This window comes from Cottoperca gobio, chromosome 15 (assembly GCF_900634415.1).
Source record: "Cottoperca gobio chromosome 15, fCotGob3.1, whole genome shotgun sequence".
Taxonomy (NCBI): Eukaryota; Metazoa; Chordata; class Actinopteri; order Perciformes; family Bovichtidae; genus Cottoperca; species Cottoperca gobio.
The window spans coordinates 11,323,132-11,344,911 of NC_041369.1; the positions used below are offsets into that span (position 1 = coordinate 11,323,132).

The 21,780-nt window shown below is 39.0% G+C and overlaps 2 protein-coding genes across 2 annotated transcripts in view; both read left to right on the forward strand.

Moving 5' to 3' along the window:
• Positions 1-2,077: 2,077 nt before the first annotated feature.
• kcnk1b (potassium channel, subfamily K, member 1b) lies at positions 2,078-9,869 on the forward strand. Its single transcript, XM_029450400.1, has 3 exons — positions 2,078-2,652; positions 4,268-4,663; positions 6,987-9,869. Exons 1-3 carry the CDS (start codon positions 2,298-2,300, stop codon positions 7,241-7,243), a joined length of 1,008 nt encoding a protein of 335 aa, XP_029306260.1. The 5' UTR covers positions 2,078-2,297; the 3' UTR covers positions 7,244-9,869.
• Positions 9,870-18,260: 8,391 nt separating this feature from the next.
• The window catches only part of slc35f3b (solute carrier family 35 member F3b), a 51,175-nt gene continuing 47,655 nt past the window's right edge, over positions 18,261-21,780 (forward strand). The window contains exons 1-2 of the mRNA XM_029450588.1: positions 18,261-18,355; positions 19,304-19,518. Of these exons, the coding sequence (XP_029306448.1) occupies positions 18,261-18,355; positions 19,304-19,518 (310 nt within the window). The remainder of the gene's footprint in view (positions 18,356-19,303; positions 19,519-21,780) is intronic.

Consider the following 21,780-nt stretch of genomic DNA (forward strand, 5'->3'; position numbering starts at 1 on the left):
TAACGCTACTCGTGACCCAGAGAAACGGTTCTTTAGATTTCCTAAAATCATCAAAAACAACGATCCACAAAAGAGGGATGAATTACTGTCTACCGAACACCGTAAACTGTGGTTTAGCAACATAACTCGTGAGGATTTAACAGAAGAAAAAGCACAATTCACCCGTGTGTGGCGTCCACTTTATATCTGGTAAGAGCTCATGCTAAAGCTATGTTTTCAATGTTTACGTTAAACATTTGTGCTTATGATATACCCGAACACTGTAAGACCATACTTCTCCATATCGCTGACTGGTAAATAAGGCACTTTCTTTACATGTGATGGCAGCCATTTGCTCTTTTCTTCTATGCATGTTTTTGTTTTGCTTATTCTTGAGACTACTTCACTTGCGAAAAGCAAAGCACCAATGTGAGAACATGCTTCGCTTAATCCAGCCATACAATCACAGTGTGCGAGGATAACATCGCCGCTCTTCTCACTCACAAACCACGGCTTGAGCGGTGTATCTCAAGCTCTTTGAGAGTGATTTACATGGGCATGGACGAGCACCATGTCATCTTTCACTGGTTCGGTAAGAAGACTACCAACCCTATAAGCATCTAAGCTCTTGTATGCCTTCATTTGTGCGTTGGTTGCCCACAACGTTTGTAGCTCAAGGTAGTTCACAATATCCGCATATTCAATCGGCGGTAATGAATCTAAATCCTCAATATAATCCGACGGCTTTAGCGTGTACGGGTCACGGCTGCAAATTTGGACTTTTTCTCTGAATCTTGCCTTTGCAGAGGACTCCAGAGAGTCAAAATACTTTGAAGAAGTCGGAGTTGTATTGTTGTTGTTGTTCGCTTTAGACGCCATTGTTGATTTGTTTTCCAACCAACATGGCGTCGCACGCATACGTCACACAGTTTTGTCACATGTTTGCACACTACCATGCAGTTGCTTCAGTAAAAGTGATACTACAGTTCAAAAATACTAAAAATCTTACGTAAGTAAAAGTACAAAAATATTAGCATCAAAATATACTTAAAATGTATTATGCACAATGGTAAATTTCAGAATTATATAATATATTACTGGTGATGCATTAATGTGTACATGACTTGGTTAGGCACATTTTAATTACTTCATATACTGCTGGGTATCTCAACCTATAATAACATATAATTTATTTCTTGATTTATATTTTGTATTGATAATCTAAATCTGCAAAGTAATTAACTGAAGCTATTCAATCAATGTAGGGGAGGAAAAGGTTCAATATTTGCCTCTAAAATGTAGTGGTGTAGAAGTATAAAGTGGAAATACTGAAGTAAAAATACCTCCGAATTGTACTTAAGTACAATAGTTACATTCCAAATATTGGCATCACATATGCTGCTAAATGACTACCCCGAAAGACACCCGAAGGAGTAGGCCTATTTCATGTATTATTCCTAAAGTATATATTAAGGCATCTTTCATCATGATAGGTCAGCTCTTCCTGAAGCCACCTGTCTCTCCACACGGGGCGTTTCATCCTACATTTTGCTAATCACTATATTTGGTTACAAAACAACAGGCGAGGACACAGTGACAATAGCTGTCTGACGTTTTCGAGAGCTTTGAATTGAAACTGAAAGACGTCATAGCTGAATACCCGGGAGGAGAGGAAGTGAAACTCTTACGTCACACGGCCTTTGTCGCCACCACATCACTTGCTGCCTTCAGTGTCATTTGAAGCTTGTAAAAACGAGAACTACATTCAGTAGACTTGAACTTTTGTGAAATATCCTATGCCTCATAGAAAAATGCAATGGTAGATTAACAGTTACGTAGTTGTATAATTTTTAGAAATCTGGCCCCAATTAGATTTTCTTTTGCAGCCTAAAATAGCGACAGAGAGAAAGGAGCGTAGCCTCGAGCAGGGTTGTGCGTGCATTTTTAAACTAGATTCTAATTAGATTTTTTTTTGTAAAGTTGTCTCACATCAGCACTTGTCTGCACAAGACGTCCCAGACGACCACAACTTCGCAAGTGGAGTAGCCTATCACACGGAGGCTCTCAGCTTCTTGTGTCAAACTACTTTTCTTCTCCTCCAATAACGTCGATATTTCCGACTGCACCTGAAAGCCTCAAAAGACATAGCCGGTTTCGCAGAGGGGGAAGAGAATCCTAATTTTGTTTTGTCTGTAACAACATCCCTCTCTTGATGATAGGCCTTTATTTCGGTAATAGAAAGCGCGAGGCGAATACATTAGTAACGTTAGTTTAGTATTATATTTATTTAAACCCGTAACGTAACACCGAGGTATAAAATGCTTCAGTCTCTAGCCAGCAATTCGTGTGTGCGGTTGATACAGAGTCACAAATCGACGTGGTATTTTGTGTCTTTAGTCTTGGGGTATGTCCTTTATCTCATATTCGGCGCTGTTGTCTTTTCTTCGGTTGAGCTGCCTTACGAAGACCTTCTGCGGCAAGAGCTGAGTGCCATTAAAAAACAGTTCCTCCAGGAAAATGAATGTCTATCCGAGGAGCGTCTGGAGCGGTTTCTAAAGAAAGCCCTAGATGCTAGTAATTATGGGGTCTCCATCCTCAATAACGCCTCAGCTAACTGGAACTGGGACTTCACCTCTGCGCTGTTTTTTGCCAGCACCGTGTTGTCCACCACAGGTAAGTTTTGGTCACCGCCGATAGGCAGTCAGGCTGGACAGTGTGGGGATGCTGCAGCCGACCAGGTGTGCAGAATAAGATAGAATATGTTTTTCAACCAGCATAAGTGTTAAGTGAGCTCCTGTTTTGGCAAACATCCTTTTGTCTGACCTGTAGGTTACATGAGCCACTACTAGGCCATACACACATGGCCTACTGAATTTAAATGAGCAGGTTGTGGAAACTATAAATATGTCCTGCAGAATGTGATAATTGTATGGTAAATAAACAAATTGTCATTTTGATACGTATTGCAATACTACTTTTCCCAGTAATTCAACCTGGCCATAAAGCTGTTTGCATTTGTAACTCTGGTTATTTAGGTACTGAAGCCATGCATTTCATTTATGTTGGCAGAGTGAACACTACCTTGCAGTCAGTACATCCTTTGATAAATATAACATTAAATGAGCAGCCTTCCCGCACAGTATATTGCTGTATTCCATATAGAAGCAGTCCTGTATCCAGTTGACATAGACACTGTCAAGTTTGTGTGCTCAGAAGCACACAAACTTGACAGTGTCTATGTCAACATCATCACATTCATTTACCCCCAGTCAACCATATATTATAATTTACAGTAGGCAAAGCCTTCAAACAATTAGTTTGGTATTTGCACATTTTTGCACGACACTGTGTTTTTTCTGTTAACTAGCATTGCTGAAAAGGTCACGGTTTGCAGACGTCAGTGAGGATACCTGAGGAACTTTAGTCAGACCACATAGCAGCAGTTATCTCGGAAGTTTCAACATGCACGATTGTGGTGATACCACCTACTTAAACTTTTCCTGTGTGAGTCTCAACAAAATGAAGTTGATGTCTAAACAGAGACCTGTAGACAAGACATAGCTCTGACTCTTTCTGATAGTTTTTCAAACCTTTTGCTTTTATTAATCACAAAGGGACTTTCCGAATAGGTTTGTCACTCATTTCTTCCCACCAGCTATGATAAATCAAACACCTGCTGTTGATTGTTGTTGGATATTTTCTGTTACCTTTGTTACTCAACTGTTACGACAGATATACTAGTTCCAAAATACAGTACCCAGCACCATGACTGCATTACCTTCAATTCTCAACCGAGGAAAAAGGAACAGGAACCAGTGTTAAGCCGTACATCGATCTTATTCGCAACAGAAGAAGTTACATTTAATTTAATGTATACAAAACAGAAGCTGAAAGGGAATTGTTTGGGATCACAGTTCCTCATTTTTTAACGCTCTTGTTAGGTCCACTTCACGTGAACATGTTTGTTTTTTCTGTAATACCTCCTTCACGCCAACATTTCATAACTTTAGGACTGTTCTCAGCAATCATCCTCTCTCTGCCTGTAATTGCTTTAATTGAGCCTGCACCTTGCTTATTGTCCGTTCCTCTGTTTAATGACTCTTATATTAAAATTGTGACTGTTTCTGTTAATGCTATTTGATTACTCTGATGACACTGGGGGGTTGCTTCTAAAAGGACATGTATGCTCAGGAACCTACTCTGAATACAAATTAAGTTTTTAAATAAGAAAAACTGAATGAGACTCGTTTACCCATATTCATTTTCTGTCCTATTTGTTTTCCTAAAGGATATGGTCACACAGCACCACTGTCAGATGGTGGGAAAGCCTTCTGCATCATCTACTCAGTGATTGGTATCCCATTCACCCTCCTTTTCCTCACTGCTGTGGTGCAAAGGATCATGGTTTTCAGCACACGGAGTCCAATCATGTACATCCACAGGCGCTGGGGCCTGTCCAAGCCACTGGTGGCCATCGTTCATGCCGCTGTGCTCGCCACGTTGGCCGTCTCTTGCTTCTTCCTCATTCCCGCCGCCATCTTCTCAGCACTGGAGGAGAACTGGAACTTCCTGGAGTCCTTCTACTTCTGCTTCATTTCCCTCAGCACCATTGGCCTGGGTGACTACGTACCTGGAGAAGCCACTAATCAGAGGTTCAGGGAGCTCTACAAAGTGGGCATCACTGGTGAGTGGAAATGATGTATTTGGAGCTATTTCCATGGCAAGGATTTAGCAGCTGTAAGGTCCATTTTCATCCTTTTTGAGGTGTTTTTTATGCTACTCCTAATGTGAGTATCATATATCATTGTCAAATTACATGCTGTGAGCCAAAACATATTATGGAGGAAACAGTACACAGCAGTGGCATTGTTAGTCTGTATTTCAGGATATCATTTCTCATAAACTCTAACACTTCCTGTTCCAAAGAGGATATACTGCTTGCTTAGTTTGAACTGGAAGACCAGGAAGCAATCCAGCAAATAAAACCATAATAAATAATATATCATTTGCACTACACTTTGTCACATATAGTATAGTGATAATCTAAATGTGTTAAAGGTAAATAGTTCCTATGTCTCAGAATAAATGTTGTAATGATTTATGAATGTGATAATATCACATATGGCATGTTTTATGATGAGGAACTTTGATCTACCTGGGTGTGACGCAATCAGCTGGGTCTTTAGTGAAAATGTATGTTAAAACAATGTGTTGTATCATGCGCAGTATGGTAAACACATGCTTAAAAGTTCTAAATACACAGACAGGATTCAGATATAATTGTTTCCTTATTTGTAATTTCAAAAACACATTCATAAGACTTAGCTTAACCCTGAGTAACAGGTTCCTGTTTAAGATCTAGCTTGTGTTGCTTGTATAGTATTAGAGGCGTTATCTCAGTTTGACTTCAAACCTCGTAATATAACTCAGTTATTGCACTATACAAGCTTTGGGTTATAGACAAAAGGAGGTGCGGTGTATAGTTTCACCTGTCAGATACAGTAGGAACTATATAGCTATTGATACGCTATAATACCGCTATTAAACTAAACTAAACAAAAAAAAAAAGCAACAAAAAAAAGTATTCACACGGTCATGGAAATTGTTACTACAGGAAGCAGATATTCTGCAAGAAGACTGTGCCTGTGTAGCTCATTAAAAGGGGTTCAGCTGCAATATCTGCACCTTTTTCTAGACTTTAGATATTTCTGAGCTGCTGTTTGCTGCTGACAAAGCAACATTTTGAATTATTTTTGCTTTTTCCATCCTTTTTAAAGGCCTGACAAATTAAGACAAAATAATGGAGAAAAACTGAGCCATGGCCTAATGGAGAGCAGCAAGGCATTGATTGCATTTTCTGGGTGACTGTGCAGCTTCCTGTCAGCACCACTGTCGGATAATAATGACTAGAATTGAAAAATAAAGTCAAATTCAATTTAAACCCATGCACTCTTGACAAGCTGTGAGTGTGCATGAATGTGTGTGCGTGGGTCTGTGGTACGCACCCGCCAGAGAGATGTCATTCTGTAGGAACAGAGTGTGTCAGTCTGTAGGAGGAGAGAAGGCTCTGACAGAATCCATTTGTTTGCACAAATAAAACCAGACACATTAGTAGAACTTCCTCTGTGAAGAATATCGGAAGTGGCATTGCTATCTGCAAAACATTTGTTGCTTTTAAACAGAAGAGCACGACACAATTTGCCACACGTAATGAACAATTGGTGTTCTTTGATGAAGAGTTCCCATTTATGTTTGTCTTCATTTTGCCAGTGCGCGGTGACAAGCAGTCATTGCTTTTGTGATTTGCATTTAAGGTATAGCATTATTCTGTGTTCTGTGATACTCCTACTTTTTATGTAAGTATTAGTATAAATTGCAATAGTGCTTATACAGTAGTTGTATTACAAACACCCTCTAGACACTCCCTGGTTTGCTGGGGGGTTTCAGGGGGATTTATTATGTTAAATGCTGCCAAAGATGGTTTTCTTGTAGAAAGTGAAAGCCAGTCAGTGAAATATTTGACTGCAGGCACTGATCAGCAAACGTTTACTTGTAAAGGTGGGGGGTTTACAGCATTATCCTCCTCTCACCACTCAATAAAGCACACGCTCTGTTCTTGTTAGCATAGTTAGCTAGCCGCTGCCCTCTTGTGTCAGTGCATATAAACAACAGGTTTTTGGACGATGGTGTAGAAGTAAAGAATGAAAGAATTTTATTTCCAATAGAATGACTTACAGACATCATACTATATTTGTAACTGTATTATTAGTACAACATCAGCTGCCATAGTACAAAACAATCAGGTAAAATCCTACAGAGTTGCTGTTGTTTTTAATCACTGTTATGTTAAAACTTAAATCTAAAGGAATATTAAAGTGATTTCCTGTCAGGGTTTTAGAAAATGACTGTTTCTTTGTTTTTGATAAGGTGATATTTAATTATACTACACACTGCAGCTAATCACTTCTTGTAAACCCCTTTCCTTACTTGTGTGTTTGTCTCGTCAGTCTACCTGATCCTGGGTCTGATCGTCATGCTGGTGGTGCTGGAGACCTTCTGCGAGCTGCAGCAACTGAAGCAGCTGAGGAAGATATTCTACCTGAAGAAGGAGAAGCCGCAGGACCGCCTCTCCATTTTGGAGCACGACCATCTCTCCTTCACTACTGTGTCCAACAGATCCACAGTTTACACTGAGGGCAAAACGCAGCCGTTTGTTTGTGTTCCGACTCTGGCCTCCCCCAATGATGATCCCATGATCCAGTGAACATCGACAGAGCAAACATCTATTGAAGGATGAAAATATGAAAGTAGGGGGTTATGCACGCAACACTATAGTGGATAAAATGAGTAGATCATGAGTCTCAGCTGTAGGCATTCTGCAAATCTCAGCGCTGCGAACTTTAGTAGTAAAACTAGTTGAGACTGTTCAGATCAAGCAAACAATCTCGTTATCAAACCACAATACTGACAATATAGTGCTATGCAGGAGATAACATTTATGCACATTAATAAGGGAGTAATTAATACAACATAAAGTCATTGATAAAAGGAATGCCTTCTGCAGTATTTATGACTCACAGGAGATACGCTCCTTCATGATTTATAGCATATTTAGGAATATTTAAAAAAAGTAATTGATATATATATATAGGACAAGTCTCTGTAGTCTGTCAAACAAATAGAACATAAACACGATTGTATCTTATAAATAGAGATGCTTGACAGTTATGTAGAATGTACATATTCAGGTTAATGTTTTAAGATGTACAGTTCAACACCTGTTAAAGATGAGCCAAAGTGCAAAACATAAGAACAACTCAAATAATTAATGATCATTATTTGACAGGAACATTTGGTTAATGTACCATGACATGTTTTCTGGCCGTAGTTGTTGCAAACTGTTCAAAGTTTGTTGGTCTGACATGCTTTATTGGATTCTTTTCAATTGATTTCTTTAAAGGTTTTATAAAGTTTCAGCAGCCTGTGTTTCCATTGCATAGTGTGTCACATGGTTGAACAAAAGAGAGCTTGCAGTCGATCCTGAACAAAGAATGAAAACAAAAAGTGCCCAGAAGAAGATATCCTGAAACAATGACATTTTTTAATATAAAGTTTGGCTTAGGCTTAGTTAAAAACAATGTTTTACTCTGCATACAAGAACATAGTTTTACAGTCTCACTTTTGGCTCATCTTTATGGAGGTGTTTTTGGACTTCATGTTGTCACACATTTCATTGAGAGGGATTGTATTTCGTCCACAGACGTGTATTTTCTCAACATGTCGAAGTGCTATTTCATGGTTTTCCATGTGTGATGATAAGCACTATAATGTATTGATTTGTCTGAATGGCTTAATGTGTGCTGGACTGTTGGAGGTTAGCCTAGCTTAAAAAGGGAACCACGTTGTATTTTACTGTTAATAAAGAGAGCTCAGTTTGCACATGTACTGGAGCCAGGCAATAGTACAGATACAATTAACTGTTTGGGATGTCTCAAAAAGAAAAAGGGACATGATTCCAAAGACAAAACACAGGAGATATTTTTAAGGGAAGAGTAATAATGGTACTTTTGATGAATGTATATTTTTGACCTAAGGAAGGTTTACAACCTTTTAGTAGTAAGTAATGAAAGTCATTCTGTACTAGAAACAGTGCATTAGGGGGAATTTGAAACTATAATTCAATCAGGAGTGCAGCTGAAACGTTCCAGTTCTGGATTTAGATTTTGAGAGAGAATTTGGATATACACTTGCAAGTTTTGTATGACGATATGATTGCACTTCTCTGTGTATTTGAGAAAGCCATTTGTATCTGGAGAAAAGTACATTATTTCATGCCATTATCCGTCCTGTAATATTCTGTTTGCCGCAAATAGACACCCACACGTACAGTGTAGCATACTGCTGCAATGCAGGCTTATTTGTCATGTATACGTCTTTGTACATTTATTAGAAAGACATGCGTTTATTATGGATTTCAACACTGTCTCAGTCTCTGTGTGGAGCTGAAGTTCTGACCTCATCCTTCTCTGCTACATCGCCACATCAAGACACAGCCTTTTATGAAGAAGTCTTGAATGTAACCTTTTTTATGCCGTTTGCTACAGTGAGATTCAGAGCCTGACCAGAGTGTCGCATCACACCTCGCTGCTCTGCTGGCTCTGCTGGCTCTGCTGGCTCTGTTAGTTTAGTGGTGACAAGTTCATTTGAAACAGTGTGTCCAGGTGAGCAGGTGTCATGACCGCTTCCAAAATTAGCTTTGAATGTTACATCATCTGAGTTACTCTCTGATCTTTAATATTGTGTTTTAGAGATCAGTGGGAGTGTAGTTCTTTCTTTTCCACCAGCCTTGGCCTTCATGTGAACTGTGAAGCATTGCAACTGATCATATTGTCTGCTGAGAAAAAGGAGAACTTGATTTTTGACAAGCTAGGGTTTCTCTCTTACTGTAAGATGTTCCACTGTGTTGTAGATACATTAAATAGATTGATGTCAAGGCTTTTACCCTTCAGCGCTACTGTTTTCGGCAGTGCTTGTCGTGCACATACAGTTTGTCTTGAGGGTGAGAGCTGTGAAGTAGTTCTGTTCAGGGAGTAAATCTTGTGTCAAGGATTACAAATGGAAGCACATTGATATTATTTATGTATGCTGACAAACGTACCATGTTTGGAAGATTTCGAATCAAAGGTTTCTGTACATAAGTCTGCAGTTGTTGTGGTGCATACTTTAGATTCATGAGTGTTTCAGTGTCGCAATACAAATATTGTAATACAAGATTGCTATGGTGCAACGAGGTTTTCTGTAAAAGTCATTTTAGCATAAGAAGTGAATCCATGAAATGTAAAATATCACTGTGTCTTAAATAAAGTTTAAAGTGGTTTATTATTATTTAATCTGACTCTGTTGTTAATTATGTTTCCCCTCTGATATCCAGTCCTTCTACGTACATATGTGGGTAGGTCATGGGTGTTGTGTTCTGCTGTCTCTCTGCAGCAACAGTGTGATTTTATAACATCTATTTACCATGCAAATGTACTTTAAATACATTTAAGAGAGCGTTGTGAACAAGTGCCAGGCTTTTCCACACACAAAACCACTTGGGTTGAATGTGATTATCTGCCTGGGTCTTGGACAGAATTTGAAAGAAAGATTGCTGGTTAATTTTTAGTCATTCATCTCATCTTTGAATATGAAACTGAGGTGTGGACTTCCTCATTGTCTCCATCACAGAAGAGCAGTAATTGAAGTTGGAGGTTAACAAGAGGCTCACAGATATCCCAGCCAGTGATTAATGGGAAGTGCTTTCTTCTTTGAGCATAAGATGCAATGATTTGCACATCAGACTCATTATATGTGGCACTTCATAAAAGAGGGGACATTGTAAGCTGTTTGAAGATGGAAACTGATTTATGATGAAAATGTTGTTGAATTGTATGATTCTTTTCCACCTCAGCATTCATCCCAACACTACAGAATACATTGTTTCTATTGCCACAGGCAGGATACGTCTCTATGAGGAGAGTGAGATTAATTGGGTATGTTTAGGGTACTGAAAGAAAATACTGCACTTTTGTTTTATTAAAATGCTGCAATTCTTACTGAACAGAAATTCCTCTGCAGGCACCCGCAGAGCCACTGAGCTGACATCCATGTTATCAACTATTGAACTACCTGAATGAAGATGAGGGGAAGGCATCTCCTTTGAACCAAAATATTCACCGGTACTTACTGTAGCCTCACCTAACCTGAGAAAAGTGCAATACAATACAACACAATGAAATAGAGAACAATAAATTCTAATTTAAATGCATGTGATACATCAGAATAATACAACACGTTATTGTTTGGAAAGGCTCAGGACATAATGAGAACAATTAGGAAAATTATGAAACAGCAAAATAACTGTACACTCTTATGACTTATTCATAGCAGTGGTACCACACCTGTGCAAATTATATCCCTTTTTAAATGCGCATTTTGCAAAATATATAATGACACATAACACATAAACAGTGAAATGCAGCTATAGCATTCATTGTCTGCAGGTGGCAGTGTTAAATTGTTAAAGCAATAACTTGATTGCCCTAGAGGTGGTGCAATTTATATTTCTACACTTGCATGTGTAATCTGCTGCTGCTCTTACTTTCCTTTGCAGCAGGTGGCGCAGGTTGGCATGTGTAGAACTGATGTTATGATGACCAAACAGTGCTTTCTTGTGGATAATCTTCAGGCTGCTGAATGTTAATAATTGATTTTGAGAGTTTGGGGGTTTTGGGAGTTACATGCCTTTTCAAATGTTAAAAACACCCACAAGATTGAATACTACAAGGAGAAAGCATCTCCTTGCTGGAAATGAAACATTCTGCATGCACGAGCAAGGTGTGCACTTACAGTAAAATGAGATTGCATTTGCTGACTGCATAGAGTCTATGCTCATAGTCTATGATCATATACTCAACTTTGGCACTTAGCCAGCTAAAACACATATACAGTTTAGGACATATTCTAATGCCCCACCCTGTCTCTCTTTTAATTGATTTGAATTTGTTCCCACACACAGACGCGTACATACAGTACAATTGTCAGTACACAAAGCGAGGCTGTCAGTCAGGAGTGTATCAGGGCAGAATAGGACAATGCCCTGAAGGCCCAATCTCTAAACACACGCTGGTATTTTTCATTAATATTGCTATTTGATGTTTTTGCATCATTCATATGCATACAGGAAACTACCTGAGCCTAAGCTGTGAAGATGAAAAGAGTTCCGCTTCACGTTTAAATCTTGCGACCGGAATCATTTTCATCTCCGTGCTGAAAATGAAAAGTGCATCGTTTAACAAAATCTTCACTGAATTTAAAGCGGTTCATTAAGGAATCCGGATGTGCCTTGCACGAGTGTACAAATAATGCATGTATTTCAGCTTGTTGTGCATGTGCATCAAACACTCACTCTCGCAAAGCCCAAGAGTGATGCTTGTCAGGTTTTTCAACAAGTCCATTGTTGCAACTTTGGCATGCTTGTGGTCCAGGCTCTCAGGGGTCATCCAGGACAGGGGGTGGGTTGGGCTGCACTGAGGCGACGACTGGCAACTACCCTATAGCACCGCTTTCTGGTGGTGGAGCAACTCTATTTATATCCTGACACACACACTGGGACTATGGGAATGCAGGAGGCCTCAAGCACAAACATTCCCCACTGCTCTCATTTGCTACTGCAAACACGATGCTTTCATTTTTGCTGGAGTAAAGGGAGTGCTGGTTATATTTTCTAAATGATAGTGTGAATTTGCTTTTATTAATATACCCAAGGCATAACTAACAATTAAATATGGAGTTGTGCATATGTTTCATATTTCACAACAGTCCTATTTTCTTGGCATAAAACGCATGTGTGTATATATACAGTATATACATATATATATATATCCAGACATGCACCAGCAAACACTTAGCAGCACATACACACTGCCCTGGTTAACTGTGTCTTTATTGCATAAGAGGTGAGACAAACTGAAAGGACTAGAAGAAGGGAGGAGATATGAGAAGGAGCGTCAAATTAATGCTGCAGCCACGGGCATTTACTCTCTTGCAACCATTCTGCAGTAAAACCTCTATCTCTGCAGTATGTGATGTTTAGAGAACATCAGTCACAGTTGGCTCCCCCCATGTTTCACACAAGGAAGGCACATTTATTAGATTCTGAATAGTAAACATGATTAAATGAAAAGGGGAACAGAAAAAATAATTTATTCTGCTGTTCCCAGGAGTTCAGACTTCTGAGGAAAGCCATCACAAGTTGAAACATCATCAGTCATGCTAAAACGTTTGAAGCAACTCCGCAACACCGCAACATCCAATTTTTCATCCCACTAAACCTGAGATTAATCCGATCTGAGTACACTATACAGCTGAGCTAGCATGTAATAATGCTTCGACCATCACTATTTATATCAAATCATAAGGTCATGAAGGGACAATAAGGACACTTGCCATGTCAGTTATCAAACGCCTTTACAATAACCTCTGGAGCAAGATTTTACCAAGTCTTCACAGCGCACAACTCAACGAAAAATAATGAGTTATAAATATTCAGAAAAAGCAATTACTTGTTTCAAGTGTGTTTTCAATTTGCCAACATAGAGTGACCAATTACTCCAAATGCCTCTTGGAGACATTTACGACGGGAGAGATGCTCGTTGCCTAAGATACAAAAAGCAGGAGGATTTACATGTCAGGAACAGTGGACAGATGGAAAAGGAATAATGCTGGATGTAAATATTTATATGGGAAAGAAAAAAAGTAAATGACAATTAATGACATCCAGTGCGTTGCATAAAAACACGTTTTATTTATTATAACAATAGGGCTGTGAATAATGGTCAAAAGTGGTGTGTTTCAATTGGAGGGGACCCCAGTTCAGAAAGTGATTACATATATATGATGTATATGATGATATGCAGAGGAGTCTTTATCATTAATGTGTTAATGAAAAACATTTTTGTAAGCACATCTGAAGTGCCATTTTCCTGCTATTCCAGATATGTCTTTTAATATTAATAGCAGCACAATAGAGAAGGGACTATGCATTATACTTGTTTTCATTTGTCAGCAAAACTAAAAAGGGAACAGCTAAGAATGGAAATTAGGGACTTGAGTCTGGCCAGAAAAGATGACAGAAGATGCCAATTGTTTCTTCCCACAGGATCTGTTTCACGATGTTGACACATAATAGCATCAGTGGTTCCTCTCATCCTTCGAGATTCTGGCTCCCCTCCAGCTGTGTGTCAACCTTACCAATAATGGCAGCTGAATAATAAATATACCCTAAAGTAATCACAGAGACCCTTGGGACTAAAGGTGATGTTTCCTCCTGACTGAAATAACATTTCTTCCTCAGCAACAAAGGAATTGATGTGCCTCTGGATTATAGCAATAAATCGCTCCTTGTGTTGGCATATACAAATGAAAAAATTGCTAATCAAACGCTAAGTAATGAGATTTAAAATGTTTACAAAACCTCTAAGTACTTAAATACACAGTAATGAATGTGGCCTTTTTTACTGGCTTAAGTTTCACTTCTCCTCCTGCATTAACCAATCAGCAGTGGCCCGTCGCACTGTTTCCAGGGTAAGAGCTGCGTTAAATATTCATCGTGAGAAAGAGAGGATTTCATTTTGGATATAATTTTCTTTTTTTATTGTATGAATCCAAAAGTTAAGAGAAATAATGGAAATGAAGTGTAGAACACACTGGCCTTTGTCTCTGATAACGCACTGAGGTGTACACGTTTTTGAGAATACAGAAAAGAGCTAAAGGGGATGTTATTATGAAAGATAGTGAAGTATTGGTACCGCTTTTTCACCGTTTTTTGCCCTGAAGGCAATTACCACAAGTAACCTGGAGGACAAAACTGTAGAAATGTGGTTATTTGGTATTTCACAATATTAGAGCTCCCTTGCGAAAAGAGGCTCGTGAAAATAGGTCATTTTCACATAAGACCATTTGTCATATCAGTTGGGAGTTCTACTGAAGCCCTGAAGGCAAAGTGAGGAAAAACAGTTCCTAAAAATAAAAAATAGTCCTATTCAGAACATTGGATAGAGGTGCACTCCAGCCGAAATAATTATTACAACAAATATTTTTTTACCCCCTTTTTTTTTAACGAACTTAGAAAGATTATCCTAACCAGACAAAAACATTTTTTTTATCGGTTCTTATTTCATAAACACTGCAGAGAAAACAATTTTCAATTTTCAGAACTTGTTTTTCTCGCTTGCCTCTGAGGGCTTCCGTAGAGGCACAGGTGTAAATAATAAAATTAATGATGGCTGAATATGATTGTGAGCCAGCATGTACAATACCACAGTCCTAACATAATACTGTTACTGGTTGCACCTTGTGTTTAACAGGTCACCTTATCCTCTGTGAGAAAAGTCTATAGTCCTTGTTTCACAACAGCAATGTTGAAGTGTCATTGCAGTGATAGCACAGGTGTAACATTAATAATGGCTGCATTCTATGTAGATGAGCCAGTTCCACTGCCCAAGTATGGTGCATGCTGACTCACTGGAATGACTGGGACACAGGATGGTGCTGAGTCATTGTTATTTAGTTACACCAGCACTTTTCAAGTCAGAATGTTTGCTATGGAAAAAGTCCACTGTACCTGTATTTAGGGAAATTAACTGATCATTACAAAACTTTAATAACTGTCCAGTGAGTTATTATTTTCATCAGATTCTTGTGTGTGAATCATCCGCTCTGTGTTCATTTTCTGTTTCTTGGCCTTGAGGTTTGGCTCTCGCTTTATTTCTGCTCCATATTTAGAAAGGAGTACAGTGCCCTGTAGATTGGGGCACCAATTAAATCGCTATTAGAGGACTGCTGAAGTGGAAGATAGTGTGCTGGATGGCAGTGATATATCAGCACTCCTATGAACTGTTTTGATATTCATGGGCTGTGTCTCACAGGGAAGGTGTCGACATTATTTAGTTTGGGTGAGGTCGAACAGTGAGAATTGATTTGGCTTTGGCTGAGCTGTGAAGTTGAGAGGTGCATTATGCAAGATGAACCCGATCCTCTCCTCCCTAAGACTGCCAATGGGAGGCGTTGACCCGCTTATTGATGACTAGACTCCACTTTTTTTTGCTCGAGTAAGCACAGATTCCCCCTTTACTGCGTGGACCTGAAAGGTGTGGCTGGTCATTGATCCATGCAAAACCTGTCTACAAAAAACGGTCGGTGTACTTGTGCTGCTGTCTGCAGGCAGGAGCTCACAGAATGCAGATGCAATGCAGCCAGTGGACCACAGACCTGGGACCTTTGAACAATACTATCCCATTCATGCAAGGTAGACTCCTCATTTTTGGAACTGCATGTTGTGCTTAGGTTAATCTAGAGACAGAAGTTCATCTAACCTTGCATGAAAGGTAAGTCATCTGTAGCTTATTCAGTTGACCGTCATGGTACTTTTTTGGACAGTAAGGATGCACTGATATTGGGTTACGGGACGATACCGACTCAATAAGATGGAACTATTATCGCAACAATGGGGCCGATCTATTCAATTAAATTCTATGTTTATACACTTTAGGCATTATTTACTGCAACTTTAGTTCCTGTTTAAGTTTTGATCAATTTGTTGCCGCAAAAGTTTACACTTCAATTGTATTTTCCTTTTTTTTTTTTTTTTTTTTTTGCTTTTACAAAGTTGCCGGTGTACGATGTATTATATAATAAATGTATATATAATAAATATAATTCAGTAAATGTATATATAGTATGTATTTATTTGTTACATTTTGTGTTACAAGGTTAGTAAAACAAAGTCAAGCCTGGTGTTTCTATTCACATAAAGAAAATGATCGCAGTAACTTCAACACAGTGAGGCATACAGCTTATGAATTAATTAAACATTTGTATCGGATCTGTACTCGGTATTGGCCGATATCCGAAGTCTAGGGATTGGTATTGGGACTGAAAAAGTCAGTGAATCAGTAAATCCCTACAAGAGAGTGTGAAAAATCTACTTATACTGTTATTATGCACAGTTCAGTTCACACTTCTGAATACTTGAGACAAAGACAGTTACTTGGTTTTAATTTCCAAAGAGATATAATCAGCACCAGTTAACATAATTACCCCATTACTGGAAGCATTGCTCTGATTGGATGTAATCAACTCTACCCCTTTAATTGTGTTTGAGTCTGTGTGATTTCTTTTCTACCTCTGTTCACCGAGACCTTTAAAATACACGTTGGTCTCCTTAGGTAAAGTACACTATGAATAATATATCAAAGGGGAATCCAGTGGCTTGTGAATTGTTGAAAAGTTGTCTGGTAACAGCGCCAGTGTGTTTCACAGCTGTGCTGAAAAACGCCTTAAACAGTCGAGGCTTGTGAAGTCAATATTTCTTTGATATTCTGCAGGATAATGGAGGAACATTAATTATTTATCATTTACTCAGCACATCTACCTGAAAGGAAAAGTAACAACAATATAGAATTACCAGAAAAAGTCTACTTCTCTGACTTTGCCTAGGATTATGACATTGATTTGAAAAGACATAATCAGGGGTTTTATCGTTTGACAGATGCTAACATCATCAAGACAAGTGTGCAATTATATTTGCCTCTGCCTCTCATTCCCATCCCCTTTGTTGCTTGATAGACTTTTGAATACCACCGAGAACAACCGCTACATCAGAGCCACAATAATTGGCACTATGAGATTAAAAATATAACACCTTCTTCGTACTTCAGTATGTTTCAGTATTATGTGGGTTTTTTCATCTTTAGCCAGGGAGACTTGCTGTGCCTGTCTGAATGTGACAGTTTGAGGGGAAAGGACCAGAAAGAAATCATTTGCAAAGTATGATTGTTGAAAATTGTTGTGTGCTTTGCAGGTTACTGATTAGACTTTTCGAGGTACAAAGACACAGAAAACTACAAACATTTTAGATCAGCTACAAGGGAGAGCGCTAAGTCAGCAGAGGTGCAGATGTGTGGGGCCACCAGGCGTCTTTGTGGGGTCCCAGAAGAACAGTAAATTAATTTGTATCTCATATTTCACCAACAAAGAGAGAGTAATAGAATAACTATTAAAAGTCTCATGTGTATATATTTGTATGACCTACTGGTATTTTACGTGTTCAGATACCCATGGTGAAAGGATTGCATCGGGTAGACTTGCCCTTGGACATATTTCACCGCTGTCAGCATCTATAACCCCATCATTTATTTATATCCTCAACTGTGCAATACAGACTTAACAATAGTTTGTGCAATAATTCAGCTGTGCAATACTCTGGTATACCTTGCCATTGATACTTCATTTACATATACTGTACTTTTAAAGTAATATTCTTATTTATAGCCTTCTACTCTTACATATAAACACACTTAATCATACATCCCATTTTCAGCATTATTACACTGTTGTTATATATTTTAATATACATAGCATATTTTTGCTTACTAGTTTTCTTATGATTTCTCTATGTTTATATATATTTCTATTCTAGAATTTGAGCCAATGTTACAATTTCACCCCGCGGATCAATGAAGTATTCCTGATTGTGACTCCGGTAGATGGCGCTGTTGCAGTGCCTCCAGGACCCAGCAGCAGCATCCAGAGCACAGCGCACCCTTTTAAGGTTGAAACAGACTCTACTGTAGTGGCCAGGCATATGTTTGTGAGGGTGAGGATGAGCAGGACTTTGGTACTTGCCTCAGCCTTGATGAGGATTTAGATTTTCAGTAACTGCCTTCTTAGTTGCCTTGAGAATGTTTGGTGATGGAGAGGGCACTGTGTGGGACCGGGTCGGGCGGCCCCACCGGGACTGTATGTGCTACCTTGGACCTCCTACTTTGATGCCGATGTAAGATATTTTAACTTTCACATATTGTAGCCAAACGGCAGGAGGCGGTGCCGCACCTGTTGCGCACTTGATTTCATAGGTGTATTAAAGTAATTTGACTTTATTAGGCATAAGTGTTTAAAACATCAGGTATATGTGTATTCTCTGTGAACGTTTCCTTTATGTTTTTAATATCAACTAAGAGCTTTGGGTGTACAGTAATTGTTGGGAGTCAGATTTGAATCTATTAAAAACAGATTATATAGGCTATGATTCGGATATGGCAGCACAGGGGGACATTTTACACACCGATTTTCTGTGAGTGGGTCAGTAAATCATGTTTTGCTGACGGTTTCATAACAGCTGAGAGGCAGTCTAGTTCCCAGTGGGATACTTTGTCAGGTGTATAGCACTGTACAGCTATAATGATGCAATATCCAACCATTCTTTTTCGTTTGTATCTCACCCGCTGGACACTAAGTATCAAGTATGTATCTCCTCTGCATGATAACAATGATTTGTGAAAGGCTACTGTGCATGCTGCGCGCAGTTTGTGCTCCAGTGCCTACATGAATCCAGGAGTTGTCGCAAGAGTTCCCACTCCGTTTCCACAAACCGCTCGAGATCGATTCATTAGTTTCAGATTCCCAAACGCCTATAATAGAAGTTGCACAGTGTAACCAGTTGCAGGAGCAGTCACTGTCGCTTAGTGTCTTTCACAGTGTTGTTGTGCAGACTCAGGGCCAGTAAGTGATGATGATGTATGCACGGAGAGGAGCTGAGGAGCTGCAGGGGCCCTTAACACAGGTCTCTGTGAAACATACAACTTTCTTGCTTTAGCCAATGAGAACTCTTGTCTTATCATATTCAGTCATATTGAATATTCAAGGTCACAGGCTCCCTCTCCCTTTGACCAAGCGCTCTTTTTGTGTCTTATAACACCGTCCACCACTTGTTCTCTCTCCCCAGCGGGATGCGCAAGTCTCCCGACGTGAGCCCCAGAAGGCTTTCGGACATCAGCCCTCAGCTCAGACAGCTGAAGTACCTGGTGGTGGACGAGGCCATCAAAGAGGAGCTGAAGTCCTCGCGCTCAGTTGAGGACATCAACAGCGCATCCATAGAGGAGCGGATATTGCGAATCACTGGCTATTATGGATATCAGCCTTGGAGTGCAAGCTGCAAGAGTGAGTCAGTTTACATGCATGCAGCTGTTGACTTCTGTGACTACATGCTGTGATACATGCAGTGTCCAATTACTCTACCTATGCACTGTTAGCCCACACAACCAGGCTAACAGTCCCTGTTACACCTCACACATACACTCGTGTGTGTGAGATGGATTTCAGGTAATATTAGACTACTGATGAAAGGGATTTGATAAATAATGCTTTTAGTTTTTTGGAGGTGTAGTTGGATGGTGTGCTCTTACTACCTGGGTTAGATGCTTTATGTGGGTGAATGGGGAAAAGGGATTGGGAACACATGTGAGAAAGCTTGCAGTGAAAGTTCACATTAGGACATCACCCTGTTGCATTGTTTTACTAACCAGAGGAACATTTAGACATTTTGGGCTCCCGAAATATAACGCTTATGCATCACTAGGGACATTTCTGGCTTTTTTAAGTTTAACTTCAGCTCCTATATTAAGTCTGTGATAAATTGCGTAGTCAAAAGACAGACAGTCAGACATTTATGTACACAAATAATAAAAAACAAACAACAATTCTATTATATCAGGCTTTCAATCTAGAGCCCTGCCTTCAAAATAATAGTTTTTACTATGTTAGCGACCATATTACGCCATTTTCTTACCTTTGCCTACAAATACATGGTATTTTCCTGGTTCCCACAAGGGTTATTGCTGCTGTATTATGGATCACTGCAGTGTTCAAAATCAATGTTGTTGCTTATCATTAAAATATCCCAGACTGTGAAAAAAAACAACGATTCCCACCACTCAACTTCTTTCTATCCTTCCTTTCATCCTCATCCTTCACATTAACCTGTATTTGGCCTTAAAGCAAACTGCAAGGTGTGTGATGCACAGAACAAGAAGAGAGCTTGTCTGAATAAGAAAATAATGCTATAGACCCAGACATGGTTTCACCATGATGTTGCTCAACTCCATCATTATTTCCACTGATTCTAAATTTGCACACTCTGATAATTAGTTGCTAAAGCATCAGTGTTGCTGAATGGTTGCTGCAGACAGTGGAGTGAATGTTTGCCTCACTGGAGTTTGTTGAGCTTGGAGTCAAACAGTGAGAATGTTGCTCATGGCGGATTGATTCTCTGAAGAAGAAAAGAAAGTCAACGCAGCTTTTGTTTTCCTCTCTCATTTCCTTTCTCTGCATCATCTCTGATGGATTACAGTCTTGCTTCACTTCCTCTTAGTCTTCATCCAGGAACTTCATCTTGGTGGGGTCAGGACTAACACAGTCTTAACAACTGTCAATCTTCTGTTCATGCGTTATTGCTGCTATGATGTGAATACATTCAGAAGCGTTTTGCTGCCTCTTGACCATATGCTTGTAGCTGGTGGACAATTTAGTAAATTTCATATGAGAGACTGCAATATTAAACAGCTGCAAGGCTACTTTACAATTCATAGGCCTATACATAACATCTGAAGACTACAGTAGTCTTTACTTCTTTACCGATGCTGTGACAAAGGAAGGGATAGTCAAGTAAAGTAGAATATTCCACACATGACATGACAAATACATAATGTATAATGAAATTAATAATATAAATATGTATTACTAGAAGAAGAGAGATGTATATTTATTAAAAATTGATTACAAATTTTTTATCTGTCATCTGCACGGCCCTTTGGCTGCCAAAACAACTGTAGTTAATTATACTTACACTACTGTATACGACCTTTGATAGACATAAGTACTTAATGTTTTTAATACACTGAACGGTTATTAACAGAGCTGCATATTGAGAAGGAGAAGTGTTGAATTAGTTCAATGGATCAACAAATATTGCAGATTTTTATAGATGGAATCAGTAATAAATGGAGTTGCCATCTAGTTTAATTTGCATAGTTTATCTAAACTCTAGTCTGAAATCATGTGTTTTATGTGCAGGTAATTTATGCACTTCCTTAAGTGTTGTGTTTTTAACTGATTCAGAACTCATTATCTTCTATATTACAGTTATTTTCCATGTAATTGTAATTATAATCGCTGTTGTGGAACAGACATAATGGAAAATAATGTCTGTGCGAGTGGTTGTGTTTGTATGAAAAAGAATGAGCGTTATAAGTGTCCACTTCACGTTAAATGAGATAAATGTCGGGTTTGATTCCAAAACACTGTTCCTCTGAAAAAGCAGCCGTTACCTGAGTTGTAATCTGTCCCCTAAAATAATATTTTGTTGACGGCAGTCGTATTGCAAATGTATGATTTCATAAGGAGTTGCACTGTTGCATCAGACAT